The sequence below is a fragment of the Vanrija albida genome (genome assembly GCF_041260175.1).
Source record: "Vanrija albida strain AlHP1 chromosome Unknown contig_3, whole genome shotgun sequence".
NCBI lineage: Eukaryota > Fungi > Basidiomycota > Tremellomycetes > Trichosporonales > Trichosporonaceae > Vanrija > Vanrija albida.
In genome coordinates, this window is record NW_027191422.1 from 3,293,020 (window position 1) to 3,319,410 (window position 26,391).

The window sequence follows — 26,391 nt, forward strand, 5'->3', positions numbered from 1 at the left end:
CGCTGTTTCGAGGTGCACTGCAGATGTACTAGAGCTGTCGAGCTGACTGACCCAAGCCATCGCCTGGCGTGCGCACGAGACGCAAGCTGCGCGGAGGTGCGCATGACGTCGAGCCGAGAAGCCACACTGGTGCCACAAACCCAGGCACTGCACTGTCGGCGCAGTGGGCGACGACTGGGTGTTTTGCCGCAACCACAGCTGGTGCGACTAGCGCCGGCCTCGCCTGCCATGTGTCCACATGCCCATGACAGCGTGTCATGTGCCCATGACAGCGTCATGTCCGCAATGGGATGCTCTGCTCGGGCACGTCCTGACGCATTCTAGCCTGCATCATCAGATTGTCTCAGCTGCCACATTGCGGTGGGATTCGTCGGCGCATAGAGTAAGCGAAGCGAGCAGCGTCCCGAAAGGCGAGGCCGAGGCGGCGTCGACGCGACAAGATAAGAAAGGCAGGCAGGCAGGCAGGCACTGTAGGGCGAGCACGTATCGGAGCAGCAGGGCCGCCGCCGCCGCCGTCGTCGTCGTCTGCAGCGCAGCAGCCATAGCGGCCGACTAGCGGCCCCAGCGGGAAACCGAAATCCAGCACGCGCAGCAATCACCCCATCGCCGCTTGACCCGCCAAACCAACCTCGGCGCCGCTGGCCCCATAGCCACGGGGCAGGCCACGGGGTAGGGTGCCGCGTGCGGCCAGGTCATGCATGTGCAGCGGCCGAGCGCCAGACCAGGCCACGCGTGGGCCAGACGCCAGACAGCAGGCCCGTCGCGCTGAGTCCGCACTCCCCGATCCGATAAGGGCGCGGCGGCGAGGTCCGAGGTCCGGCCCGCGCGCCGGCCCTCCCCTCCCCACTGACCTCATCTCGCCGTCTCTCATCCTCCACCTCACCCACCACCCGCGCCCCCTCACCTCTCGCCCCGCATGTCGACCACCCTCCCCACGCCGGGCCCCTCGACGCCGGGCACGACGCCGCCCGCCCCCGGCCCCGCCCCCGGCCCCGCTCCCGCCTTGTACACGCCGCACCGCGCGCCGCTCCCCTACCACCTGATCAACGCGTTCGCCCACTCGCCCCACTCGGGGAACCAGGCCGCCGTCGTCGTGCTCTCCCCCAGCGCCAGCAGCGCGGCCTACACCGACGCGTGGCACGTGTCCACGGCCGCCGACTTTGGGTTCGCCGAGACGGCGTTCGTCGTGCCGCTCGACCTGGCGGCCGACGAGCCGGTGTACGAGATCCGCTTCTTCACGCCGAGCGTCGAGGTCCCGATGTGCGGGCACGCCACCCTGGCGGCGGGGCACGCGCTCCTCTCCTACATCCACCGGACAGCGGGCGCAGTGCACTTCCGCACGCGGGTGCGCGGGAGCCTCGCGGCCTCGGTCGAGGGGCGGCGCGGGGCCGGCGCCCGCATCGCCCTCGACTTTCCACTCACCCTGCCCCAGGCGCCGCCGGACGACGCGATCGCGAGCAAGATCGCCGCGCTGGTCGCCGCTGCTGCTGGCGTGAGGGCCGACGACGTGATACAGGTCGCGGCGGCAGACTTTGGCTCGGGGACAGGCGTCATTGTCGAGGTTAGGCCCGAGGTCGACATCAGCACGCTGCGCGTCGACACACGGCCGCTGGTGAGGGCGACCCCGCGACCGATCGCTGACGCTCTAGTCGCGCAGAGAAACACAGCTCACGATGATCACGCAGCTCGCAGGCGCGTCGCCCCTCCCCAACGCCGTGCGCATCAACACGCGCGTCTTCGCGCCCCACATCGGCATCGACGAGGACCCAGTCACGGGCGCAGCGCACACCGCCCTCATACCCTACTTCCTCGACGGGCCGGCCACCGAGCGCGTCCGCGCCCTCCTGCCCCCTGGCGCTGACCCGCGCGCCGCCACCCTCGACGCTCACCAGCTCTCCCTGCGCGGCGGCGCCATCGAGGGCAGCATCGTCGACGGCCGCGCAAAGCTCGTCGGGCGCGCATGGCGCTGGGGTAAGGGCGAGCTGACAGAGGAGGACGAGTAGGGGCCCAGGCCGTGGCCCGTGGCCCGTGCGCGATGCATCATTATCAATGACACAGCGGGTTGTCAGTTGCCGCAATGTGCTCGGGCCGCCCGAGCGTCTTCCGACAACAGCCACACAGCTCCAGCCCCACGCTTCTCGCTCCCCCCACCACTCCCGCTACTCGCTGCGCTCGTAGCTCATAGCCCCCCCGCTCATAATACTACGTGTGTTCACATCGATCGCATCGCTCGCAACTCGGATGCCACCGCCATGGTACTATCTCCACGACCTGCGTCATCTTCTTATCACCGGCACGCCGGCGCCTGCGGCTCGCGCGGCTCGCCCGCGGCCTAGTGCGCAGCCTGCTGGAACTGCTGCTGGGGGTTCGACCCTCCGCCCATAACGGCGTTCAGCAGACCCGAGTTGTTGGATCCACCACCGTTGGGGCTGCGCACGGCAGACTCCTTGCGGGCGGCCTTCTCAGCCGCGATGATGGCCTGGGCAGGGCGCGTAGCCTCAAGCGCGGCGAGGTCGACCGTAAAGTCGGGCGCAGTGTCCTGGCGCGCCCACGTAGCCGGGTTGAAGACGGTGAAGGGCCCGCGCACAGCTGTTGGGTTGCCCTCGGCGTGCAGGTCGATCTGCGACAGGTGAGCCGACGTCAGCCAGACTCTGAGGTCCGTCTTGAAGCGCCAGCCGCGGTTGTACAGCTCCTCGGCGGCCATGAGTTGGACAACGTCTTGAGGTGCCGAGTAGAAGATGTAGAAGAGCGTCTCCTCGGAGAAGTTGGGCAGCTTGGTCTCGACTGGCGGTGGCACAACGTGGTAGCAGCTTGGGATGACGAACATGTCCTCGATCTGGGGCGGGAGCATGGTGCCGGGTTCTGCCCATGGTGTGACAAACGTAGAGTAGAGGGGGCTGGATATCAGTGCCTTGTCCCGCTCGTCTCACTCACTCAGCCGACGACACATCCACACCGAGGTCTGCGAGGTCCTCGCCAAACATGAGCATACTCCTGTCGCCCTTGCCCATCTGGGTGCGAATCTCGTATAGCAGTGCCTTGAGTCCCCACTTGTCGACTGGAGACGACATGATTTGCTGCACGGGCCGAACGAGCGGTTCGTTGGGCCGACTGGGCGACTGCCGTGCCCATGAAGAGTCGGACGTAGAGGGCGGTCCACCCCCAGACTGCAGATGGGGAGGATTCGTTGATGGTGTTGCCGACGTCGACTGTGAGGAGCTTGGTCCGTTTAGCGATGCCTCGGGTGATCCTGGGGGTGCTAGCTTGGGCAAGCCGACCCACTGTCAAATGTCAGCGCCTGTCCACTCGCTCCATCACTCCTACCCACCCTTGCGTCCTTGTCTCCCAATGCAGGGAAGTCGTCTCTCAACCCTTCGCTTCCCAGGTTGCCGTTGGCTTGTGCGGATGAGGATGCAGGACCCGAGAGACCCGGCGGTGGTGGAGGTGCCAGGGCCGAGTCCAAAGGCTGTTGAGACTGCTGCTGGTGCAGGTAGAGCTGCTGTTGCAGAAGTGACTGGTTGGATCCGCCTGATGGTTGAGCCTGGGCAGCGTACGTCGATGCACTGCCGTGCTGGCCGAGGCTCGAGTTCAATGCTCCGAGGGCGGGAAAGTCGCTGTTTGGATCTGCGCGTGGTTAGGTCGGCCTTGCGGCACAACGGAAGCTGAACGAGGCGGGCGCGACGAGGCAGAGCAGCACAACCCCACACGTCACATGTGACTGGTGCTGCTGTGTGCTTCATCACGCGCGCGCCTCGTTCCTATGCCAGCGTCGCACAGCGCACGCACCAGCTCCGCGGGCACCGAATCCGGGTGGTCCGCCGCGTCCCAGCGCGCCCGAGGAGGGAGGGAAGCCGCCCTGTAAGCTCTGTTGTCCGAGGACGCCGCGGCCCTGCTGCTGCTGCTGCTGCTGTTGCTGCTGCTGCTGTCCGGGCTGCTGGCCGGCGCCGCCGCTTCCCACCGAGGCGTAGTACAGGCCGTTGGCGCCGCTGGGCTGCGATGGCTGGGGTCCGCTTGCGCTCGATGACCGGAAGCCGGCGGGGAGAGCCGAAGTCTGGCGTGGTTGGGCTGTGAGAAGTGTTCGAGTGAAAACAACAATGAGAAGCAACGAGGAACCGAGCGTCAGCGATTCGGCCGGCTGGGCGCTGGGGCGGCGTCCTCACCTCCTTGCCGGTTCATGCTGGCCTGTGGAGTGGGTCGAGTGGAGGAAAGGACGAGGAAGACGAGGGGTCGAGAGGTTGAGCGGCGAATTGAAGGTTGTCGGGAGGAAGGGAGCAAGAGGTCAGCGACTGGTCGGGGGTGGAGGAGCGCTGCGGTTGGTTGCTGATGTCGGCTCGATGCTTACAGATGGTGCTGCTGTTGTCGACGAGTGAGTGAGGTGGTTGATGGTCAAGAGTTGATGACCCCGTCGGTCACTGGAGTGGGTGAGGAGCAGTGACTGCTTGAACGCGATCACCGTCACCACCACCACAGCGCCAGCCCAGCCACGAGATGACACCCACCCGCCAGGCGCAAGGCCCAGCCAGGAGCACTGTGGCACTCTCCCAGGGTGGTGGCCACTTAAGCGGGATTTTGGCCATATTCCCGGCGAGTGGCGGGATCGCCACTCGTCCTCCACCTTGAACTCGGCGCTGCTGCAACTCGATCGCCCTCTTGCTCTACACGACCCATCCACAACAAAACAATGGTGAGCTGGCATGTTGCTTGAACGTCGCTCACACCCCAGTCCGAACTACGATACACAGCCAACAACTCGCTCGAGCAGCTCCACTCGCGCTACACGGGCACCGGACACGCCGACATTACAAAGTACGAGTGGATGACGCACCAGCACCGCGACACGCTCGCGTCGATCGTCGGCCACCCGCCGCTGCTGTCGTACATTGCCATTGCCGACGGCGAGACGCGGGGCAGGGAAAAGTTTGAGGTGCTCGAGGTGGGTTCCGCTTCTGTGGCATGGCTAACCCGCCAGCGCATGCTCCAGCCCTGTGGCCTGCCGCCTGGCAAGACTGACGAGTAGACGTGTTAGAGACCTTGTTGTACACTATGGCATGCCATGACTGGCACGGCCGTGGGCGCAGGACTGACGCCGGTGTGTAGCAGCTGACATCTGACCCCAAGCGCATCCCATTACGACTCATACATCCATTCTACCTCTAAACCACGGCAAACAACCTCTTGTCCTGTTTCAACTTGGATGCCAGCACTAGCACGACCGACAAGAGCACGACGGCGCCGCTGAACGCGCCGGCGTAGCGGTATCCCCGCGCCCCGCCATACCTGGCGATGAGCTCGCCGTTGATCGGTGGCCCGCTGAGCGAGAAGAAGGACGCGATGGCCCACATGAGACCCGTCTTGCGGCCGACATCCTTGGGCGTCGCAACCTGCTGGACACACGCAAAGCAGATACTAATCAGGATGCCCGAGACGAAACCGAAGACGACGGCGAACGCGAGCACCTGGGGCACCGAGCTGAGCGGGATCCAGAAGGCGAGCAGCACGGCGCCGGTCAGCACACCCGACACGGCCATGGTGTTGAACCTGGCGTCAGCGGGCCCGCGAGGCCGACTCACCGCCCGTACTTGTCCCCCAGCATGGAGACTACGCGCCCGGCGATAGAGCCGGCATTGAGCAGGGCCAGCGTGTAGAACGACAGGTCGGGGCTCGCGCCGACCCGGGCCGCGTTGGTCGCGAGGAACGTGAAGGGCATGTACATGCTGCGGTCAGCACGTCCCAGCGGTGAACGCACCCCCACATGACGAGGCACGTCCCGGCTGTGAGCAGCGCGAACGGGGCCTCTGCGAGCGGCGTGAACGTCGTGGACCAGGGTACTGGAGTTTTGCGGGGGAGGCGGGTGCGGACGCACACACACGCCGCGGCGCAGACGAGCAGCGAGATGAAGCCGAGCGTGCGCATCGTCCACGCGAAGCCTGGCGTCAGCGCCGCCTCGGGCACCACGCACCGATCTGCACGATGAGGCGGCGCACGACGATGGGCCACACGACGCCGCCGAGCCCCGAGCCGAGCGACGCCACGCCCATTGCCAGCGCACGCCGCCGCGCGAACCACTGCCCCGGGGCCGCGACGCTGGGATGGAAGAGGAGCGTGCTCCCGAGCCCGAAGAGCACGCCCTGGGCCAGCAGGAACTGGTAGTACTGCGTGCAGACGGACGTGAGAATGAGGCTGAGGACGAGGCAGAGCGCCCCGGGCACCATGAGCACGTGGGGCCCGTGCCGGTCGAACAGGCGGCCGATGAATATGCCCTGGGCATTAGCGGCGCCAGAGGCCGACGTACCCCGAAGAACATGAGGAACATCTGCATGCTCCCGATCCACGAGATGGCCGAGGGGGAGTAGGCCGCCAGCGGCCCGGAGACGTAGTAGGCCTGGAAGACGCCAAACGAGTTGGCTGCGGCCTCGGCGTCAGCGTCAGAGCCGGCAGGCACCAGCGACAGCGTACACATCCCGAACTGGGTGAAGCCCGTCATCGTGGTGCCGAGGACGCAGAGCCACGCGTCGCGCCCGCCGTCCGGGGGCGGGCCGAGGGACTCGGTGCGCGTAAGCGCGGCGGCGGCGGCGGCGGCGGCGGTGTCCACCAGCGCCTTCTCGGCGGGCGCTGCGTCGCCCTTGCTGTCGGCCATGGGTGGGAGTACGGTGCTAGGCGCTCCATCGCTGTGCGGAGCGTTCATATGGCCTCGGACTCGCTGCGGCCACCAAGCACCAAGAACCCGGCTGGCTTTACCCGGGGCACGCGGTTAAACCGTGGCTGGTTGGCGGGTCTGGCGGCGCTGGCGGAGGCTCGGCGTTCAGTCAGACCTTGCATGGGCGGCTGCGTCCCAGTCGGATGCATATAGTCAAGAGGATGGGCTGCGGGAGACGGTTCTATTGCTTGACCTTGCGCCGCCTGATATCAGTGGAACGCACGAAGCATACCGACGCGACCGTGACTGGACGAAGCCGAAGCCGACGCCGACGCCGACGCACCCGCGCGATTAGCTCTGCCTAGCCGGCCGACCGGGGCCTGACCCGCAACCCAAACGGTACGGCATGTGCTGTGGCTTTGTCTGCACACGAGCTGTTCGGATGGCGCGGATGTGCGCGGGTGATGGCGGTGGCACCGCTGTGTCGGCACGGCGCCGGGTGCTGCGGCGCGCTCTCCCGCCTCGCTCCGCGCGGACGTGGCTCGCCTGCTCGGAGACGGCTCGCCCGCTCGCAGACGACCCGCTTCGCTCACATCTGCCCGCCCCGCCACATGTCGCCATGGACGCGCTCAAGCTCCTCGAATGGCAACGGCGCAACGAGGGCCTTGACGACCACGGAAGGGCAGGTGTTTCGGCCTGCGCTAAACTGCTGTACCTTGTGGCATGTGCTTGCCACTGCCGCTGAGCATGTCCTGTGTGTGCCGAAACAAACAAACAAACAGACGCATGCCGCGCTGTAGCACGAGCTGAGGCAGTCACCCCTCGCGGCTGCACCCCGCATGCCTCGCAAACATGTTGAAACGCCCTTCCTCCTCCCGTGGGCTGGGCTGGCCGGTCCAGTGGGCAGCAGCAATTGTTTTGCTTTTGTATTGAATCGCATTACGCAATGCCGCTCTCCGCTTGATTATGCCGGCAGCTTGTGCCATGCTGAGGTGTATTGACGGGGAAGTGGATGGGGAGGAGCGCGAGCAGCCTGTGGTGGGCGCGTGGGCATGGCCATGGGCGGGAGTCTACATGTCTGACAGCTGCATGCTCGTAATAGCACACGCACCTCGTCGCCGCCTTTCTCGGCCTCGCCTCGCCTCGCTTCCTCCTTCCCGCTCACGGACCAACCCAGAAAATCATCTAGATATGCATGCTCCCCCTCGCTGTGCGGTTCTGGGCACATTACGCTCGGCGCCACTCGGCGTCCGGGCCAGGTCCCACATGAGCAAGGGGAGGTGGATGGGAGTGGGAGTGCGAGTGGGGAGCAGTGGGTACCGGAGTGGCGTCGTATACCGCGGCAAGGGGAAGGCTACAAGGGAATGTGATGAGCGAGGGGAGCCGAGAGGGAGTCGAGGGGAGTGAGGTCAGCATTGCCCAGGGCATGGCCGCCGCTGTAATCAACAACCGACTTTTGCCCTTTACGAATGACCCAGTCCCTTCCCGACAAAGTCTCTGGCCTTCTAGCAGCAGCAGCGGCCAGACCAAGGGTAATTTTCAGACAGGATGCTCTCCCGCAGCGTGCGACGCCAAGACTGCATAGACATCAGCGGCGGATACGGTAGCGTGCGGCAGCAGGCAGCGGCGAGCAGGTGGAGTACGATGTCGTGTGTGCCATGCAGTGCTGGTCCTTGCATGCCTCCTTGCTCGGTAGACCGCGAGGGTGCCTGGTCCCAGAGAAAACAGTACCGGGAGTCTGGGAAGCGGGAAGGGGGAGCAAGCCGAGGAGGACGACGGCGACGGCGACGAGGGGCGAGCAGTGATGCATATGTAGAGAGACCTAGAGTGTTCGACACGTCTCTCTCTTCCTCTTCCACTTTGTCCTTCTCTTTCTCTCTCTCTCTACTGCAGCCTGTCTGTCTCATTGTCAAACTGTCAGCTCGAGCTGCAACAAGAAAATCAACAACAGCCAACGCCACCGACGCAACGCAAACCTTGCCCGCCGCGCCAACACGCCGACGCTGCTCCTCGTCTGCGCACCTCGCCCACCCACCCCTGCATCTCACCGCAATTCAACTGCACAACAATCGGCCTATCACCCGCGACGCCAACGACGCCAGCCCGTCCGCCCGCCGCCTCCGCCTCCGCCGCCGCCTCCGAGCAAGCACGCGACGACCGACTGACGTTGCTGTCTGTCTGCCCGACGCCCGCCCACCGACCCGTGAGCCAAAAGCGCCCCGCCGCCCGCCCGCCCGCCGCCCTCCACCGCCGCCGCCCAGGGCCAATCTAGGTTTTTCCCTTCGACCGCCAGCAGCGCCGCGCGACGACCGACGACCGACGAGCCCACTGCCAGCGACCCAGGTGTCTCGTCTCTCCCTCCCTCTCCCTCCCTACAATCGCCAGTTGTCGTTGTCTTGCAACAGCCTGGCACACTCGTATAAAACTCGACCTCCCCAACATCAGTCAAAATAGGACACATCGCCATCCGTACTCCCCGCGTGAACCTCGCCAACATGTCCTGGCACGTCACGCGTAGGGATATCCTCCTCATCCTAATCCTCATCGTCCTATTCGGCCTCTTCCTCCAGCTCGACCTCAGCTTCCGCTTCACAAACTCGAGCGGATCAGACTCGCTCCTCGGCTTCCGTCTCGGCGTCGGAGGACGCAAGGGCTGGGGCGGCTCCAGCGGCAACCACCGCATCCCAGACCTCACAGAGGAGGCCCGCGAGGGCGGCAGCACCACGGGCATCTCTGACGCAAAGGTCAAGTGGGGCGATGAGGGCGCCCAGCGCACCGAGGTGCTGGCCCACGCGCCAGGTGAGTTTGCGTCGCGTCGCGAGCTAGTGGCCGCGGCTGACACCACACCCAGGATGGACCATCTTCGACGACATCTACCTGCTCAACGGCACCTTCTACATTGTCACCGAGCACCCGTCCAGCATCCCGCTCCTCCGCCTGATGGCTTCCACTGGCCGTGAGATCTGGAACGACGAGGAGTCGATCAAGGGGCGGTGAGTGGGCGCGGCGCCCCCGAAGCAGTCTGAACTCCACTGACGTGCCCAGTGAGCCCACAGAGCGCGACATGCGCATCGTCTTCCCATCCGAAGCAAAGAAGCTCTGGGGACACTCGGCGTCGCGCGTCTCGGGCACTACATTCCTCGTCAACGACCCGCCCCAGTTCCTCGACCACTACTACCACTTTGCCGCCGAGCTGCTGTTTGGTCTGTGGCGCACGTACTCGTGGCTTGACCCCTCGATCGACGCCTTCGGCAAGACGCACTTGCCCGCGCCGGCGCGCATGATGATGCCCCACGTCCAGGCGGGCAAGTGGAACGACTACGCCAAGATGAACTCGTTCCTCACGCGAGCAATCTTCCCCGCCATGAGCTACGAGTACCAGAACGACTTCCACGACCGCACCGACACTGCCCGTGCGTACGTCTTCGACCGCGTCGTGTTCGCCGACCGTGCCGCCGCGTTCCGCGGCCCCGAATTCGCCAAGACGTGGCGCACGGCCTCCGAGGCGGTGGCGGGCTTCCGTGGAAGCCGGTACTGGTGGGCGCCAGTGCGCCGCAACCTGCTCGAGTTCATTGGCTCGGGCGCCGGCGTCAACGAGATCAACCTCGACGACTACGGAATTGGTGTCGATGAGCTCGACGAGGAGATCTTGGACGCCACGGCGCTCGAGGAGCACCACAACATCAACGACCAGAATGACGCGCCCCAGTTCAAGCGCGACGAGGTCGAGATTGGCAAGCGCGAGGCGGCAGCCATCAGGAACAACCAGCTCGCCGAGAGAAGCTCTGGCACGCCCGTCATCACCTACGTCTCGCGCCAGGACTGGGGTCGTCGTATGCTCAAGAAGAAGGACCACGAGTCGCTCGTCACTGCGCTCGAGGGCCTCGAGAAGAAGTACGGCTGGGAGGTCAACATTGTCGCCATGGACAAGCTCTCTCGCGACGACCAGATCCGCTTGGCCGCGCGCACCACCATCATGATGGGCGTCCACGGAAACGGTCTGACCCACCTCATCTGGATGAACAACCTCAACCCGCGCGCCACAGTCATGGAGTTCTTCTTCCCTGGTAAGTCTCAAGTCCCATCCATCCCCCACGGCCTTCACGGCCTCCTCTGCATGCATATCACAGCGCTTACGTAACAGGCGGCTATGCGGAGGATTATTCCTTCACTTCGAGAGCGCTCGGAATCCGTCACTACGGCTGGTGGGGCAACGAGAGCTTTACTGCGCCGAACACGCCGCCCGTCGCCTACCCGGAGGGCTTCCAGGGCAACGAGATTCCGCTCGACGGCAAGGCTGTGGCGGAGCTGATCAAGCAGCGCCTGCTGGTTGACCGCGCCGAGTAGGCGGGGGCGTACGCGCGCCACGGACATTAATCTTTCGGGTTCTCTCATCACTGCACGCCTGTTCGCGCAGAACAAGCCACATACACTCATTTGCGCGCGAGCGCTTGTCATAGATTAGCTAGAGGGGGGAGTTGGGTGAGTGCTTGCCCGGTGGCGTGTGCCTGCCCGACCTGCTGCCCCGCGGCGACCAAAACATCGTATATAGTTGTGGGTAGTGCTGCCGCGTTGGACACTGCGTATGGATTATGTTGTCGAGTGCGTGTGCGAGCGGGCGGAGCCCGCGAGCGTGAGGCTAGTTGCCAGCTTGCAAGCCGCGCAGCAACGCGACCACCTCGACCCGACACCATGCACGCGACTAGTGGCTCGGCCCAGACCTACAGCGCACCATAGAGTCGAGCGTGAGTTAGATGGATTTACATGTGGGTGTCCGCGCAGTGTGCTGTCCGAGCGAGTGGCGCCACACGGAGGTCGTGGCAGGGTGTCGGTGGTCGGCGTCCAGGCGTCGAACGTCAGCATGTCCGCGGGCCTGCACTTCTGCACCTCCCGTCCGGGTGTCCTGCAGCAGGCCCTCATCACCCCTGTGATGATTCGGCAGCCCGAGCCAGTCCAGGTAACCGCTGCATGAAGTACGAAGCCGCTGCAAACAGGCAGTGCATCAAGCACACTGCAGCGGTCCGTTGTCGAGTTCCGGCACGTGGCGGCTGCCGTGGCGAAGTCTGTCGCCATGTCCCCGGGGTCATGCTGCCGCCCGAGTGCAAGGGACTGCACGTTCGTTTGCATAGGCGGTTGATGTAGTACTTCTGATGCTGGTTAGCAACGGACCATGGTGGAGACACTTTCTTGAGCTGGGCGTAGGACGACACGTTCTCGAACGCGTCGTCCTCGAAAGCCACGGCGAGAAGGGCGACGACGGGGTCGTAGCCCGTGGTCTCCTCCTCGTAGAGGAACACCTTTTTGCTGGGTTCTGTCAGCGTCTGCACGGTGAGTTTCGCAATCGCAATACTTACAAGGTGCCCTCATCGTCCCGCTTCCGCTTCAGGAGCCGGATGCAGCATTCGACTACAGCTCGTACCATCCCGTGCTTCACGTACGAGAACCAGGATTGGTCCTGGGGTGTCAATCAGTGTGCTAACAGTCGTGCAATTTACCTTGTACTTAACGAGTCTTTGAGGGACTCGTACTGGGCCGGGATGGCCAGCTCCCCAGGTTGCCCCACGCCGTACGCCTCGAGCAAGAACAGGGCGACAAATTGCACTCGCTTTACCATCAGCAGAGAGCAGCGCGATTACTTACCTCGAGGGCGAGGCGCCACTTGAAGGTCGGATCGTAGATGGTCTCTACGATCCGCTTGAAGTCGTGGACAGCAGCCGCACCCTTGGGTCGCGCCTTGGTCGTGAGGCCCGCCTCGTCCGTGACGTTGGTGGCGAGTACTGCTGTGTGAGTGGCGAGACAGGCAAGGAAGCCGTTGCACTTACAACGTCCACCTCCTTGGCCCCGGCGGCCGTGAGGGACGCGTGGCCGGTGAGCTAGTACTATCTTCAGCGAGCACCTGGCTGACCGTTGCCCTGCAGTCGCACTCACCGAGCGTCATGCAGTGGACCCCAGACCCGTTGAGGACTCGGCCCGGAGCCAGCCCTCGACAGCGTCCAGGTACGCCTGAAGGTGGACGAGAGGAACCGAGAACTCCCGGTAGCGGGCTGGGGGTTGATATGGCCGGTGGGTCACCCCATCGACCTCCGTCAACCTCGCCCGGGTCCTCTCCGAGCTTTGGCCGACCTGCTGGCGGCGAGCTCGTACCCGGGCAGGTGTGGCAGCGGCGTCGAAATGAAGCACGGGTTCAGGCATTATGGGCGGCTCATCGGGGGAGGGAGGATGGTAAGAGGAGGTTAGGAGTTGGAGGGGGGGGAAGGCGTAAAGGGTTGGGACAGGTAGTGAGGAGGGAACGAGTGTGAAGACGGTGTGAGGGGGAGGTGGTGGTTGAGCGTGGTGTTAATGGGGAGGGGCGGAGGTGGGGAGAGAATGGGGGAGAATGGGAGGGAATGGGAAGTCATCAGTGTCCTAAAGACGTTGTGAGAGGGAGGCGAGAGATAAGAGTGGTGTTATGGACTCAGTACTTTTATGTACATAGTTGGGACAGAGGTGGTCAATCAATGAGAGTGCCGCCGTTCGTTACCTACTGGGTCAGAAGCGGAAGGCAGCCGTCAAAGAGAGAGCGGCGGTGCTAGTTACTGGGTCAGAATGAGTCGTCAAAGAGAGAGAATGCAAGTCAGTGACGCCGCTGCGTTTCGCCACACTGATGATCGCCTCACTGACGATCGCCTGATCAGCGCCTGATCGCGCCTGACAGTACCCTCGTCATACACGCCGGCGTCCGCCCACCAACACGATGCATACTATGGCGACGGCCCGCGGCTGAGCCTAGAGCTGCGGCGCACCGCTCCCGATCCCGGGGCCAGCGTCTCGAGGTCGGGGGTGCCCGGCGGGCTGGGCGGGAGGGGCACGCGCGCGGCCTCTGGCGCGGGCGAGGCGCTCGCGCGGCCGTTCCGCAGCGGCGCGATGGGGCGCGGGTCGGGCGGGCGGGCGACGCGGCGCATCGCCGCGGCCCATGGCTCAGCGGTTGCGGGGTGCTGCGAAAGGCTCTTGTCGAGGAGCACCTGCTCCATGCGCTCGAGGAGGTTTGCCTCTGCGCCGGCGCCGCCCGAGCCGAGGACGGGCACGATCTCCTCCGCGAGCGCGCCGACGCTCTCGCGCGCGAGCGTCGTCGACAGCGCCAGCGCCTGCATGTCGCGGTCTGCCTCCTCCGGCGCGTAGGCTGCCGCCAGCTGCGCGACGGCGCTGCCCGCCTCGGAGAGGACGCGGTGCGCGAGCGCAATGTGCTGGTACGCTGGGCGGAAGAGCACGCTGGCGGGGAGGAGCTGGCCGAGGAGGACGGCGAGGGGGTGGGGCAGGGCCGAGAGGAGGGGCGCGGCCGACGGGCGCGAGCGCGCGGTCGGGGACGGCGCCATGAGCAACGAGGCTTCGAGCACTAGCAGGGCGAAGAGGAGCGTGTAGCGCCACTGAACGTCAGCTGCATCGAGGCCGGGCCACTCACGTACGCGCCCCTGCCCTGCCCCATGAGGCTGAAGACGACGAGGAAGGCGACGCTGACGCCGTAGAAGATGCCGGCGTCAAGCAGCCCGCGGTGCATGTACTCGCGGCTGCTGACGACTGCGTTCCAGCGCGCGATCTGGGGCCCGAAGCTGGGGTCAGCGGGGCCGAGCGCGCGACTCACCGATCGTGTGCAAAGCGCTTGGTCGGATCACTGAGCCCCTCGTACGCCTGGCGCACGGCGATGAAGAGCTCGCCCGCGGCCGCGCTGCGCGCCCGGTCGGGGTGGTACACGCGGCTCAAGGAGCGGAAGGCGCGGCGCAGCTCGTCGTCTGTCGCGAGCGGGGACACGCCGAGGGTGGCGTACCAGTCGCCCGCGGCGCCCGTGTCGGCCGTGGCGAGCGCGTAGGCGAGGTACAGGAGGATGCCGGCCGTCAGCACGCGCCGGTAGTTGCGCGCGTAGGCTGGCGTGCCGGGCGGCGCGGGCGGGAGCAGGCCGGGCGCGAGCGAGCACAGGACAGGGAGCGCGGCGTGCACCGCCTGCCCGGGGAGGAGGGACCAGAGCACCGGCGAGAGGTAGGTCCACATGGACATGGTGGAGAGTGCGGACGACGAGGTGTTGTTGACGGCCGGTCGTTTGTCGCGGGCGGCGCGGTGGCCGGTTGCGCGGCGACAATGGACGGTAATCTCTCAGGGTAAACAGATGGCGGCGGCGTGGCGGATCAACACACTGCATGCTGCACCAGCCGCACCGACCGCAAAGCTCAACATGATACATTTACAAGTAATGGATAGTGCTACTCTACAATGCAAATCGGCCTTGGCACAGCCGCATAACTCAATGCTACCACAAGATGCTACGGAAACTCAAACTCGGCTCAAACTCAACTCCACCAGTTAGGCAGCCGCACCGTGACCGTTCGCCTCCTCTCCCTCGGCCGGCGCAAACGCCATGCTGGTCGACTTGGACAGCCCGGGCGAGCGCTGAAGGTTGGACATGCTGCGCCGCCGGCGCGTTTCGAGCACCGACGCCCCACCCACCAGCGTCGGCTGGTTGTATCTCTTGGTCTGCGACATGGCCGCCGCTGCCACGTCGCCTGGGCTCACACCCGTGTTCTTCATCGGCATCGGCGTCACGCTCGGCGTGTGCGTGCCGTGCTGGATCAACGTGAGCTCCTCGAGGAGCGTCGCGTGGCGGTACGCCATGCGGATGTTGGGCACGTTGGTCTGGGAGAGTCAGCATCAGCAACCCGCAGGCACAAAGGTCGCCGCTGCGCGGCTCCCCCGTTCCTTACCTTGTGAATGTCGTTGCCCGCCGCGCCAGGCAGGTACCACTTGTTCCCAATCCAGTGCTTCTTCACCTGCATCTCCCAGCCCGACTGCACGACCGAGTTGCGCGCCAGCTCGCACATGTCGGCCGGCGTAAGCTTGTAGATCTGCGCCGCACACGAGTACTCCTCGAGCAGGTGCTGCGCCGTGAAGTGGAACTGGAGCGGGTCGTCGGTCGACAGCGACACGTTCATGCCGATCTTGAAAAAGTCCTTGAACGGGTTGCGCTCGTACGTCAGGAACAGCGCATTATTCGACAGCGGGCTCATGGCCAGGCCAATCTGCTTGAGGTAGAAGAGGTACTGCAGCGCGGGAACCTTGCGGAGCAGGATGCCGTGCGAGATCGAGTGCGCCGTGAGGAATGCAGACGACAGGTGGTCGGGGTCGCCAGCCTCACCACAGTGCGGACGGAGCACAAACGTGTCTGGGGTTAGCACCGCCAACGCGTTCTAACTCACTAAAGCCCCTCTCCTTGCGCCAGTTGTTGAGCGAGGTGAGGTTTGCGTACATGTAGTAGATCCAGTACGAGTACGGCGGGCTCTGGTTCGTGTCCCACATCTTGGCGGTCGGGAACTTGCGGTACAGGCGGCGCTCGGGCTTTGACTCGTCGTCCACCGAGTCGAAACCGACAACACGCTGGAGGAAGACGTGCAGCTCGGGGTGCGACGACGGGTCGGCCGTCACCTCGAAGAGCGGCTCGAAGACGTCTATCCGTTAGCACACAACCTGCAGCGCCAACTCACTCCTAACAACTTCCTCAAAGTTCTTGACCAGTCCCGATCCCTTGTACACATCGTACAGACGCGGAATCTGGATCAGCCAACGGACATTGTGCGACACGAGCTTGTTGTTGACGACCCATTTCGCGAGCTTGTCCCACTCGTTGACGTTGCGGCCATAGATCGACAGACGCCACTCCGAGTTCTGGTACTTGCTCTGCTCGAGATCCGAGATGAGCTCCTGGGTGAGCTCGGCGAGGTACTTCCCCTTGAGCAAGTTGTCCGTCTTGAGGAAGATTTCACGCAGACGCGACGAGCCAGTCGGGTTGTAGCGGTTGTTGAAGCGGTCGAAGCGGTGGAACTCCTGGTGTGCGTGCATGTCGAGCGTGTCGATCGACAGGTCGTACGCCGTGAGGTTGAGCGACTCGAACACCTCCTTGAGGGTGAGGTCCTTGCCGTCACGGTGGATGACAATCTCCTGCGAGGCGTCAGCTGAGCCCAAGACGCCCTGTTCCACCCCAAGCTCCAGCTTGGTCAACGGCCATGCAGGGCTGTCGAGGCCATGGTGCGATCACGCAAGCTCGGGCACCCAAGCCGTCCCATTTCGTCCCCACTCACATCAGGCGCCTTGCGCAGCTTGCTCTTGATGAAACGCAACAGGTGCTTCTGGTTCATGCTCGCCGAGTGGTGGATATGCGTGTCGACCTTGCGCACGTTGTAAAAGTCACGGTGCGGCACCGCCTTCATGTCGGCGAGCTCCTGGTACTCGTTGAGCAGGGTGTAGAGGGTCCACTTGGACGCGAGGTACTTGAGACGGCGGAAGGCGAACGACTTGGCCGGGCCGTCGGAGCACACGCCGAGGAGGTAGTCGAGGTCCGAGTAGTACTCCTTGAGCCTCGGGGCAACCCAGATCGGCTTGACCTCCTCGCCGGCCTTGGGCTTGTCGTTGGCGTCAAAGACCTGATACACGCCCTCGTCGTTGAAGGCGAATCTGCGGCGCTTGCCCTCCGGCTCGGGGCCGGGAACGTCCTTGATGTCGTACACGAACTCGATCGCCACCTCGCCATCGGGGCCTCCATTCTGGCCCTCGGACGCCATGGGGTCCACGGGCTTGCCCTGCGAGTGCGACCACTTCCAGTGCGGGGGTGGCGGTGGGGGGTTCATCTTCCACGGCTCGGCGTCGGCGGCAGCCTCGCAGTGGTTGACATTGGCATTGGGCTTGAGGCCGCCAACATCGCCCGCACCGTCCTGCGCAAAGCCTTGGAACGTGCCATCGTAGTCGCGCGGGTTGTCACCGAGGCGCTGGTTCGACAGCATGATGTACTTGTCGCGGAGGGCCAGGCACTTTGAGAAGTTATCGCTGAGAAGTGTCAGTGGTGTTGTGACGCCCGTGGCGCTGATTGCGCCGATTGTGACTCACTAGAGCGCCTCAAGCTCGCTCCCGATACCCGACTCTGCAAAAGCCCTGACTGCGTGTGTGTGAGTACGTGTACATCGGTGTGATGGAGGGCTGTGCGATGCGCGATGGTATCTGCAAGCTGCCGCGTCCTTGGTCGCGACGCGGTGCGCTCGGTCCCACGCTGGCCGGCGGCACGAGTGGCGAGGTGACTCACCGGTATCAACAGTCTGCCCCTTGCCTTGCTCCTTCTCGTCGGTCCGCAGCGCCGCCATGGGATGGACAATGTCGTTCATGTTGCTGATCTGTCTCTCGCGCTGCTCCTCGGCGAGGCTGAGGCGCTCATCGCGGTCGCCCTCCTGGCGGTGGACGCTGGCAAGCAGAGGGTCCAGGTCGCCACCCTCGGGTCCGGAAGGCGACTCCATCGTCGAAGGGAGTCCGACGGTCGCGCCCCTAGCCTGAAGCACATCGTTGTAGGCTTCCTCGATCGCGTTGTCGAGCTCAAGCGCGTGGTGGTCGAGCTCGAGGGTGTGGTGAAAGTTTGCGAGCGCGTCCTTTGTCGCCTGGGGCGACGTCGAGACCGACGTGGGGCGGCCGCCGACGAGACGCGTCGAGAGCCAGTACTCGTCCGACTTGAGGAGACGGCGCTCCTCGTGGAAGGAGAATGAGGGCGACATGCGCGACTCTGGGGGCGAGGGGTCTGGGGAGAGGTCGCGCGGGGTGGGTGTGTCCACCGGGCGGGAGGAACGCTCGCGCTCGTTGGACATGATGTGTGGATGTGGGTGTGATGGGAGTGATGTGTGTGGGGTGCAAGGGGGTGGCGATGTGCTGTGCAGTACAGTAGGCTGTGCTCTCCCCTTTGTACTTTGCTAGACAAGGAGTGTGGTCAAAAGTCGACTCAACAATGAGGCCGGATGCGGGTCTGGCGGTGGGTGTGAGACAACGTTCGTGGTGCCGAAGGATTGCTATCTCGCGCCTCGCTCGCTCGCAACAGTGGGTGGGGAAGCGAGTGGAGGTGCCGACGAAACGGGGTCAAATGTGCAATCACGTGCAGCCATAGCCGACGACCTCGGGCTTCGCACCGAGCGCTCCGAGCGAGATTCTTATCAGTCTGACCACGTGGCTATTGACGTGTAAAATGACCTTCACCGCCATTGTTCTTTTCTCATCTTGCGTAGTAATCGTGGCGGTGCGTTGCTTTGCCGCCTGGCCGCTGGCCGCTGCCTGGCGCCTGGCCCTGCCCTGCTCTTGTTCTCAGGGTCCCATTGCAGTGTCGGTCTGTGCGTGGCGTGGCCCGTGCGTGCCGTGTCGTGCATGCGTGCATGCCCCGACGCGTTCAGGGGCTCCCACCCCCTAAAGTCTTTGACCCAAATCACGTCCCACGTCGTCCGTCGTCGCGGCCAAAGCCTCGAGCCTCGCCTTCGCCTTCGCCTCGTCGCGTTCTCTCAAACCACCCGCGCGCGCAACCCACCCCAGCCCCAACCCCCAACCCTGTCCCCATCGCCCCCTGCAAAAGTCAGATCCGGCGCACAGACCCACGCTCCTCTCCCCCTTGCCTCGACGACCACGACGGCCCGGCCGACATTGTCTTTGCTGTCTCCTTCAGAAATATCCGTTGCTGGTCCAACTTTGTCTTTCATCGTCCTCGTCCTTGACACGCCGCCGACAGACGACCACGGCCACCATCGACACCTCTCCATCTTGTCGTCCATCTTTGTGCAGCAGCAGCAGCAGATAGCTTGCCCCTTCTAGTTTACACTCCTTGTCCCTCCCCCCACACTCCCTTTCTTCCTTCCTTTCCGCCCCGCCGCTTCCCGGCCGGCTCTCCCCGTCAATCATCATGTCCAACGCCAGATACCAGCAGGCGCCCTACTCGGACTCGCACTCGCCCGACCCCCACTATGGCGCCAACAAGCCCTACGACGACTATGACAATGGTGGTAATGGCTACAGGTCAAACGAGTGTGAGTAGTGGCTAGTGGAGTGGCTGGGGCCGGCCTGGCTGAACGCGTCGTCTGGACGGTCGTCGTGACTGTCAGGACGAGACGCGAGGGGAAGGTCAGTCTTGGTTTTTCAATGCTCTCTGGGTTGGTGGGCTGCTGCGGGCAGTCTTTGCCGCGGCACCATGCAGCACAGAGAGCAGCGAGGAACCCGGCGCACGGCTTGGCAGGCAATGCACTGCACACTCCACCCGATCCACCCCCCCGCAACATGCACTGACACGCTATCCCGTTACCGCCGCCGCCCCGTTGTTTGCGACCATTTGCCACGCCTCTTCCCACCCACATACCTGCCTGCCGACGCGCCGCACCGCCCTCGCACAAACACCCTGGCTTCTCACAAACCCACACACCTCTGCAACGCTGCAACCTCGCTCCGACCACTCCCCCCACAACCGCACATACTCGTGCATACTTCACTCTTTGACATCTTCTCTTCTCCTTCGTCTCCCGCCCCCCCTTCACCCTCCCTCCTAACCCCCACTCACCGTCGCCACCATGCCGCGCTCCGACGACGCCTCGGCGGACTCGATCCTTCCCCAACACAAAGACCCCATGTCCAACAGAAACCCCTATGCCGCGACCTCGTCCGAGCCCCGCTACGAGAAGAGCCCCAAGAAGTCGCGCAAGGGCCTCTGGATTATCCTCGGTCTGATCCTCGCCGTTGTCATCATTGTCGGCGCTGTTCTCGGCGGTGTTCTTGGCTCGCGCGCGTCCAAGAAGAACAGCGACAACACCAGCAGCCACGACAACTCTGGTAGCGGCGGCGACAAGGGCAGCAACACTGGTGCCCACGGTACCAACTTCCCTACTGGCACCAAGGGCGCTGCCGAGGGCAACACTGCCCTCCCTTCGCTCCTCAGCTTCTTTGGCACCAACCGCGCCGTCGAGACGCAGACCGGCGCCAACGGCCAAATCTACCTTCCCATCGCTACCGACACCTACGGAAACCCCGGTTACGCCACTGGTGTGAGTAATTCTGTGTTGGTGCTGTCGCCCAAAGCTGAGATCGTTTCAGACCTTCACTGCCGGCCTCGCTGCTCCTACCCACGACGCCGCGCCTGGTACCAACGGTGCCTGGCCTGCCGACGATACCCAGGTTTCCAAGTCGTCGATTCGCGCCCACCCCCGTATCATTGCGCCCAAGTACAAGTGGGACGCGCTTAAGAACGGCCTCATTGCTGGTGACCCCTACCTTTCGTTCTGGAACGCCACCATTGTCGCCAACGCGACGTCGTACCTTGGCGGCGAGACTGTTCGGTATGCCGAGGACGGTGGCCTTACGGGTTCGGGTATCCTCGACGTTTCTCGTGAGATCAAGCTCCGCATCAAGAACCTCGGCTACGCGTGGCAGATCACTGGCAACCATGCTTTTGTTGACCAGGCTTGGGCCGAGCTCAACAATGCTGCTACTGGCTCCAACTTTGGCGCCAACAACAACACCCGCTGGAACCCCGAGGGCCACTTCCTTGACACTGCCGAGATGACTTCTGCGTTCGCCATCGGCTACGACTGGATGTTTGACGCCTGGACCACCGAGCAGAAGACGACCATCCGCACTGCCATCATCGAGAACGGCCTCCAGTGGGGTGTCACTGCCCTCTCCTCGTCGGTCGGCTACAACTGGTGGACTGGCACCACCCCTGGCCGTGGCAGCACCCTCGTGGACGGCAACTGGAACTGTGTCTGCAACGGTGGTCTCATCCTTGGCGCTCTTGCTGTTGTCGACGAGGACTCCTCCAACACTGCGCAGCAGATCCTCGACCTTGCCCCTCCCTCCGCCCAGGCCAACTGCTTCAAGGGTGCCTACGACGATGGTACTTGGGCTGAGACTGCCAACTACTGGTACTTTGGCACCACCGGTGCCGCCGAGATGGTTTCGGCTCTCACCACGGCCTACGGTGACGATGGTGGCCTCGCCAGCTCGAACCCTGGCTGGTCGCTTACTTCGCTCTACCACATCTACGTCACCGGCATGACCTCGCTCTTCAACTACGGTGACCACGGACCCAACAAGTTCTCTACGACTGCCAACTCGCTTCTCCTCTGGGGCTCGACCTTCAGCCGTCCCCTCTACACGCTCTTCCAGCGCGACCGCATCGACGCCGCCGAGCCCTTCTCCATGTTCTGGTACGACCCCACCGTCGAGGGAGCTTGGTGGAACGGCCTCGAGATTGACGGCAACTTCAACGACTCTCGCGGTGCTTGGGCCTCTGCTCGTACTTCGTGGACCGACAACTCGGGTGCTTACTGGGCTATCAAGTCTAGCGAGCTCCTCAACCACCAGACGCACGGCGACCTCGACTGCGGTGACTTTGTCATTGACGCCCTTGGACAGCGCTGGGCTGGCGAGTTTGGTTCGGGCCAGTACCTCTCGGAGGGCTACTTTGCGAGCGAGGCGCAGAATGCTGAGCGCTGGACCTACTACCGCAAGCGCACCGAGGGCCAGAACACGATCCTGGTCAACTACGCCAACCAGCAGGTTTCGGCCAAGCCCGTCAACAGGTGGGGCTCGACCGGCACCAAGCAGGGTGCTGCCCCGAGCCTCAACATTGAGTCGGGCGACTCTGCCTTCTTTGTGACCGACATGTCGTCTGCCTACTCGTCGACTGCCAAGCGTGGTCTCCGTTTCGTCAACGGCCGCAAGCAGATCCTGCTCCAGGACGAGGTTGCTGCGACTACTGGCCAGGACGTCATGTGGCGCATGCACACCAACGCTACAGTTACTCTGAACGGCGACACGCAGGCTACCCTCACCCTCGGTGGCCAGACGCTCGTTGCCAACATTGTTCAGGCGCAGCCCGCTGGTCTCAAGTTCTCCACCATGTCGGCCACTCCCCTGTCGCAGGACTCGCCCGCTGGCGTTGTTGACCCCGACATTCCCCCGCCGGCCAACGACCCCATTACCGTGCTCGTGATTGACAACACTGCTGGTGGCCAGACCAACATCCAGGTGCTGTTCACTCCCCAGTGGCCTGGCGAGTCGCTGGGCACGACTGTCAACAATGTGGCCCTGGACCAGTGGAACCTGGGTAGTCACTAAGATGTTGTTGTCCTCGTTATGTACTAGCCCCATCTGCTTTCCAGCCCTGTGGAAAGCCTGACGTCCTCATACGATCCTTAGCACGACCCCTCCCTCCCCCCTACTACCCTTTGAGATTATACTCTCTTCGCTTTCGCTGCATGCATGGACAATTGGAGAGCGAGCCTGGCTGCCGGTGAGTGTGTCACCATGCCTGTGGATAGGGTTTTTGGCGTGTCGGTGTTTGCCTGTTTGTTTTTACACGAGTTGCCATGGAAAAGGTCGAGGCCTTTGTGGGATGAGTCGGTTTCAGGACACTGAAAGGGGCAAATGTTAGAGAAGAGCCGGGTTTGGTGGGCGAGTTTGGGTGATTTGGGCGAGTTGGGCCAGTTTGGTGGCGGCGGCGACTGGGGCGACTGGGACGACTAGAGCAGTCGAGTAACGATGCCGTCGTCATGCGCTATGTGGGCGACGGGCGACGGGCGACGGTGGGTGGGCCTCTGGCGCTGCCCGCCGCCTCGACCTTGGGCACGTAACTCTAAAGTCGCCGCGCGCGACGAGCAGGTCGCAGGCAGCACAGTGACAGTGCGACCGACGGCAGTGCACGAGCCGGCTCGAGCTTTGTCGTCGGCCGGCCACTGGCCACTGGGCACTGTTGCCCACCGGCCCAACCGAGGGCAGAGGGGAGGCAAGGCAGCTCGCGATCCATCAGCGGGTCCGTGCGATGCCAACTCAACAATGTACATTTCCTCGTCTCGCGAGCTCATGGCCCGCGCCGTCGTCGCCGCCGCCTAACCCCCCCTCCACGCCGGTCCCAACAGCCCCCACACACGATGTACGGCGCCGACGGCGGCGTGGTGGGCTACGCGGCGAGCTCGGGCGCGAGCATGAGCGCACCGCCGGGCCCGTCGCCTTCCTTTGTCGTGTTCGACCCGGCGCCCAGCTATCGTGAGTTGCTTGTTTACGGCGACGAGGACGAGACAGGCCACGCCATGCAGCGGCCGTTGCAGTGGTACGCGCCGTTAAGGTTTGCGTACTACTGCTCTGCGTTTTGCGGCGCGCGGGCAGAGGCCAGCGAGGCAAGGGAAGGAGCAGCTTGTGGCCAAGGTCCCGCTCCCGCGGGCCGGCTCGCTCCTGAGCCGCTGCGAGTGGTCTGCGGCGTCGCCGAGCCGACGGGCTAGTCGGCGGGTGGGGTGCATGCAGCCAAGGCAAGCAGGCCAGTCCATGGCAAGCAGCCCCGCCGTCGTCGCCCTGAGTGCACATGGCGGCAACGGTGGCGGCGGCGGCGGCAGCAGCGGGCGGCAGCATGCTCGATGCCCGAAGTGTGCATGCGACGTTGTCGGTGCTGCGTGCTGCGTGCTCCCCCGCAACGAGCACAGTTGGCCTGCTTGCTCGCTGCTCGCTGCCCCCCTCGCTCGCTCACTCGCTCCGCAAAGGCGAAACAGGCTGGCTGACCCACTCTCTCTCAGCTCTTGCCCTCGCCCCCGCGCCCGCCGCACAATCACGTCACAACACCCCCAACTCGGCAACACGCTCGACCTCGACTCCATCGTCGTCTTCGTCTCCAAACATCAACACCACGCTCACTCACCCTCACCCTCACCCCCACTCCTCCTCGTCGACTTCCCACCGCCGCCGCGGTGGTGACGACGGCCGCCGATCCCGCACCACCTCTGAATCACGCCGCTCGTCACCCGCCAGATCTGCTGCCCCTGCCCCTTTTGCTCCTGCCTCGTCTTCCTCGCCCACTCCCACACCGCACCTCCCACACACGACAGCCTACAGCAGCGACAGCAGCGCCGACGACCACTACTACCAGCAGCAGTGCGTCACGCCGCCGCCAGCGCCAGCACCGACCCACGCCGGATCCAGCTCGCCCGCACCCAGGCACCAGCAGCACCACCAACAACAACACGCCAGACGCGCACCCAGCCCCCTCAAGCTTATCTCACCGTCTGTCAACAGCGCCGGATTCCCCAGCAACGAGCATCAGCAGCAGCACGCATCGCGCACGGCCTCGCGCCCGACCACACCTAAATTTGCATCACACACACCACACGCTCCGCCGTCGAGACCGTCGTCCCGCGCCAGCTCAGAGAACCTCCGCCAGCACTCGCGCATCCCCACGCCGAACCGCCTGCGATCTAACTCGTCGGGCGCAAACCTCCTGGCGTATAGCGACACCGAGACGCTCGCAGATATCGAGCCACCCCCGCCGCTTCCGTCACTGTATCGCCCCGACTCGCGTCAGCAGCCGCACGCAGCCTTCCCCGGCCTCCCAGCGTCCCCGTCCACGCCGATACCCATGTCGTCGCTGTCGTCGCACGCCCCCGAGGCTCCCCACCGTCTCGCGGGTGGCGTCCCGCTCGGCTCGACACCGCCGTCGGGCATCCCAGTTCTCAAGTCGCGGACGCGAAGCAACCCGCGGCCGCCGTCGCCAGAGTTTGCCGTCGGTGAGGAGAGCCTGCGCGACGCCGCGCCACCATTTCGCGTCGACCTCGACGCGACCCTCGCCGAGATCGAGGACGAGCTCGAGGCGCGCGCAGCAGAGAGGTACATGCTCGCCAAGCCCAGCCCCGCACCAAGAACACCGTCCGCACCCACAACACCGATTACGCCACACACTCGCTCGTCGCGAAACGGAAACGGTGGGGCTAATGGCACGGGCTCGGTCAGCAACCGGCCCAAGCGCAGGATATCGCAGCAGCAGCCGTCGCCCAAGGCGAGCGTGACGACGCCGCTGGGTCGCTCGGCGACGCTCAACGGCCACTCGCCGGCTGGGAGTGTCGGCAGATCGACGCTCAACGCCAGAAAGAGACATGGGTCGGATTCTGCCCACGTCGCGCTTGCTGGCACGCCTAAAACACCGCGCACACCAAGAGCGGGCTCGTCGACACCGAGAGCGGTTGTCCGCGCCTCGACCGATACACCACGCTCCAACCTCGGCACGACGCCACCGACGCAAAAACATATCGGCATCGCAGCCCACTTTATCCCCCCCGAGAACAGCTACACACCGCCCAAGGGCGCAGACTGGGACGACGTCGTGCTGCCCACGGTCGCGCGCAAGACGGGCATCAGCGTCGCCAGCCGGAACGGGCACGGGCAGGCGTGGGCGTCCGGCGACGACGACGATGAGGACGGGCCCAGTGGCGACGACGACCTCGCCGTCGAGTGGGACAAGGACGGCAACCCGATCCGGTGGGAGCCGCAGACGCGCGAGCGGGTGCCGCGCGAGCGTGGGCCCGTGTCGTATTCGTCCGACTTTGGGCCCTCGTTCCCCCGGCCCGGACGGCGGGACACGGCCAACGACAGTATCGAGCTCACGCCGATCCGCGCCTCTGCCGGGCAGCCGAGCGCGCTCGAGCCCGCGTCCAACTCGCGCCGCCAGAGCCGCGTCCCCGAGCAGGCTCAGCCCCAGACGCAGCCGCAGCGCCAGCCGTCGGTGCACGCGCCGGCTGTGCAGGCCGACTCGTTTGCCCAGACCCTGGCCCCGCCGCCGGGCAAGAAGAGGGGCAAGAAGCGCGCCGACAACAGCGACGAGGTCAAGGCCGGCTGCGGCTGTGTCATCATGTAGCGTATAAGTATTCCCGTATAGTGGCCGTGTGCGTGAGACTGCCGAGCATGTTATACAGTACGTACACATTCTTTTGCATTGCGTTGTTATCGCGAGCCGGCGGGCGATGCGGCGCAGCCGCGAGCGAGGGGGTGGGTGGCACAAGACCACAGTAGAGTGGTAGAGTGGGGCGAGTGGACGCGTGACCAGCTGGGGAAGCCGAGCCGCGGCACTCGACCCCAGTGGCCTCACCGCCTCGAGCTAGAGCGCGGCTCCGCGCGGCACCCAGCGCTAGATG

General features: G+C 64.5%; 10 protein-coding genes across 10 annotated transcripts; 5 read left to right on the forward strand and 5 right to left on the reverse strand.

The window, feature by feature from the left end:
- Positions 1 to 916: 916 nt before the first annotated feature.
- Positions 917 to 2,003, forward strand: Q8F55_004613 (uncharacterized protein; the record flags this gene model as incomplete). The annotated part of the gene is made up of 2 exons (XM_069353122.1): positions 917 to 1,612; positions 1,650 to 2,003. The coding sequence occupies 2 exons, from the start codon at positions 917 to 919 to the stop codon at positions 2,001 to 2,003; spliced, it is 1,050 nt and encodes a 349-aa protein (XP_069210540.1).
- A 329-nt stretch (positions 2,004 to 2,332) lies between these two features.
- CDC36 (transcriptional regulator) lies at positions 2,333 to 4,176 on the reverse strand (the record flags this gene model as incomplete). Its single annotated transcript, XM_069353123.1, has 5 exons — positions 2,333 to 2,897; positions 2,935 to 3,281; positions 3,329 to 3,624; positions 3,787 to 4,065; positions 4,161 to 4,176. The coding sequence occupies 5 exons, from the start codon at positions 4,174 to 4,176 to the stop codon at positions 2,333 to 2,335; spliced, it is 1,503 nt and encodes a 500-aa protein (XP_069210541.1).
- A 505-nt stretch (positions 4,177 to 4,681) lies between these two features.
- On the forward strand, positions 4,682 to 5,017 carry Q8F55_004615 (uncharacterized protein; the record flags this gene model as incomplete). The annotated part of the gene is made up of 3 exons (XM_069353124.1): positions 4,682 to 4,684; positions 4,724 to 4,933; positions 4,970 to 5,017. The coding sequence occupies 3 exons, from the start codon at positions 4,682 to 4,684 to the stop codon at positions 5,015 to 5,017; spliced, it is 261 nt and encodes an 86-aa protein (XP_069210542.1).
- A 136-nt stretch (positions 5,018 to 5,153) lies between these two features.
- Positions 5,154 to 6,637, reverse strand: Q8F55_004616 (uncharacterized protein; the record flags this gene model as incomplete). Its single annotated transcript, XM_069353125.1, has 5 exons — positions 5,154 to 5,538; positions 5,571 to 5,714; positions 5,753 to 5,828; positions 5,960 to 6,260; positions 6,293 to 6,637. The coding sequence occupies 5 exons, from the start codon at positions 6,635 to 6,637 to the stop codon at positions 5,154 to 5,156; spliced, it is 1,251 nt and encodes a 416-aa protein (XP_069210543.1).
- A 2,495-nt stretch (positions 6,638 to 9,132) lies between these two features.
- Q8F55_004617 (uncharacterized protein) lies at positions 9,133 to 10,984 on the forward strand (the record flags this gene model as incomplete). Its single annotated transcript, XM_069353126.1, has 4 exons — positions 9,133 to 9,436; positions 9,489 to 9,630; positions 9,683 to 10,704; positions 10,782 to 10,984. The coding sequence occupies 4 exons, from the start codon at positions 9,133 to 9,135 to the stop codon at positions 10,982 to 10,984; spliced, it is 1,671 nt and encodes a 556-aa protein (XP_069210544.1).
- Positions 10,985 to 11,639: 655 nt separating this feature from the next.
- Positions 11,640 to 12,575, reverse strand: Q8F55_004618 (uncharacterized protein; the record flags this gene model as incomplete). Its single annotated transcript, XM_069353127.1, has 7 exons — positions 11,640 to 11,685; positions 11,807 to 11,941; positions 11,992 to 12,043; positions 12,076 to 12,092; positions 12,133 to 12,242; positions 12,278 to 12,414; positions 12,566 to 12,575. 7 exons carry the CDS (start codon positions 12,573 to 12,575, stop codon positions 11,640 to 11,642), a joined length of 507 nt encoding a protein of 168 aa, XP_069210545.1.
- Positions 12,576 to 13,377: 802 nt separating this feature from the next.
- On the reverse strand, positions 13,378 to 14,665 carry Q8F55_004619 (uncharacterized protein; the record flags this gene model as incomplete). The annotated part of the gene is made up of 3 exons (XM_069353128.1): positions 13,378 to 14,040; positions 14,076 to 14,223; positions 14,256 to 14,665. 3 exons carry the CDS (start codon positions 14,663 to 14,665, stop codon positions 13,378 to 13,380), a joined length of 1,221 nt encoding a protein of 406 aa, XP_069210546.1.
- A 303-nt stretch (positions 14,666 to 14,968) lies between these two features.
- Positions 14,969 to 18,282, reverse strand: AMD1 (AMP deaminase; the record flags this gene model as incomplete). Its single annotated transcript, XM_069353129.1, has 7 exons — positions 14,969 to 15,298; positions 15,367 to 15,824; positions 15,859 to 16,107; positions 16,144 to 16,597; positions 16,738 to 17,479; positions 17,540 to 17,588; positions 17,733 to 18,282. 7 exons carry the CDS (start codon positions 18,280 to 18,282, stop codon positions 14,969 to 14,971), a joined length of 2,832 nt encoding a protein of 943 aa, XP_069210547.1.
- A 1,073-nt stretch (positions 18,283 to 19,355) lies between these two features.
- On the forward strand, positions 19,356 to 22,558 carry Q8F55_004621 (uncharacterized protein; the record flags this gene model as incomplete). The annotated part of the gene is made up of 3 exons (XM_069353130.1): positions 19,356 to 19,479; positions 20,066 to 20,484; positions 20,534 to 22,558. The coding sequence occupies 3 exons, from the start codon at positions 19,356 to 19,358 to the stop codon at positions 22,556 to 22,558; spliced, it is 2,568 nt and encodes an 855-aa protein (XP_069210548.1).
- Positions 22,559 to 23,370: 812 nt separating this feature from the next.
- On the forward strand, positions 23,371 to 26,114 carry Q8F55_004622 (uncharacterized protein; the record flags this gene model as incomplete). The annotated part of the gene is made up of 2 exons (XM_069353131.1): positions 23,371 to 23,485; positions 24,634 to 26,114. The coding sequence occupies 2 exons, from the start codon at positions 23,371 to 23,373 to the stop codon at positions 26,112 to 26,114; spliced, it is 1,596 nt and encodes a 531-aa protein (XP_069210549.1).
- Between the last annotated feature and the right edge of the window lie 277 nt (positions 26,115 to 26,391).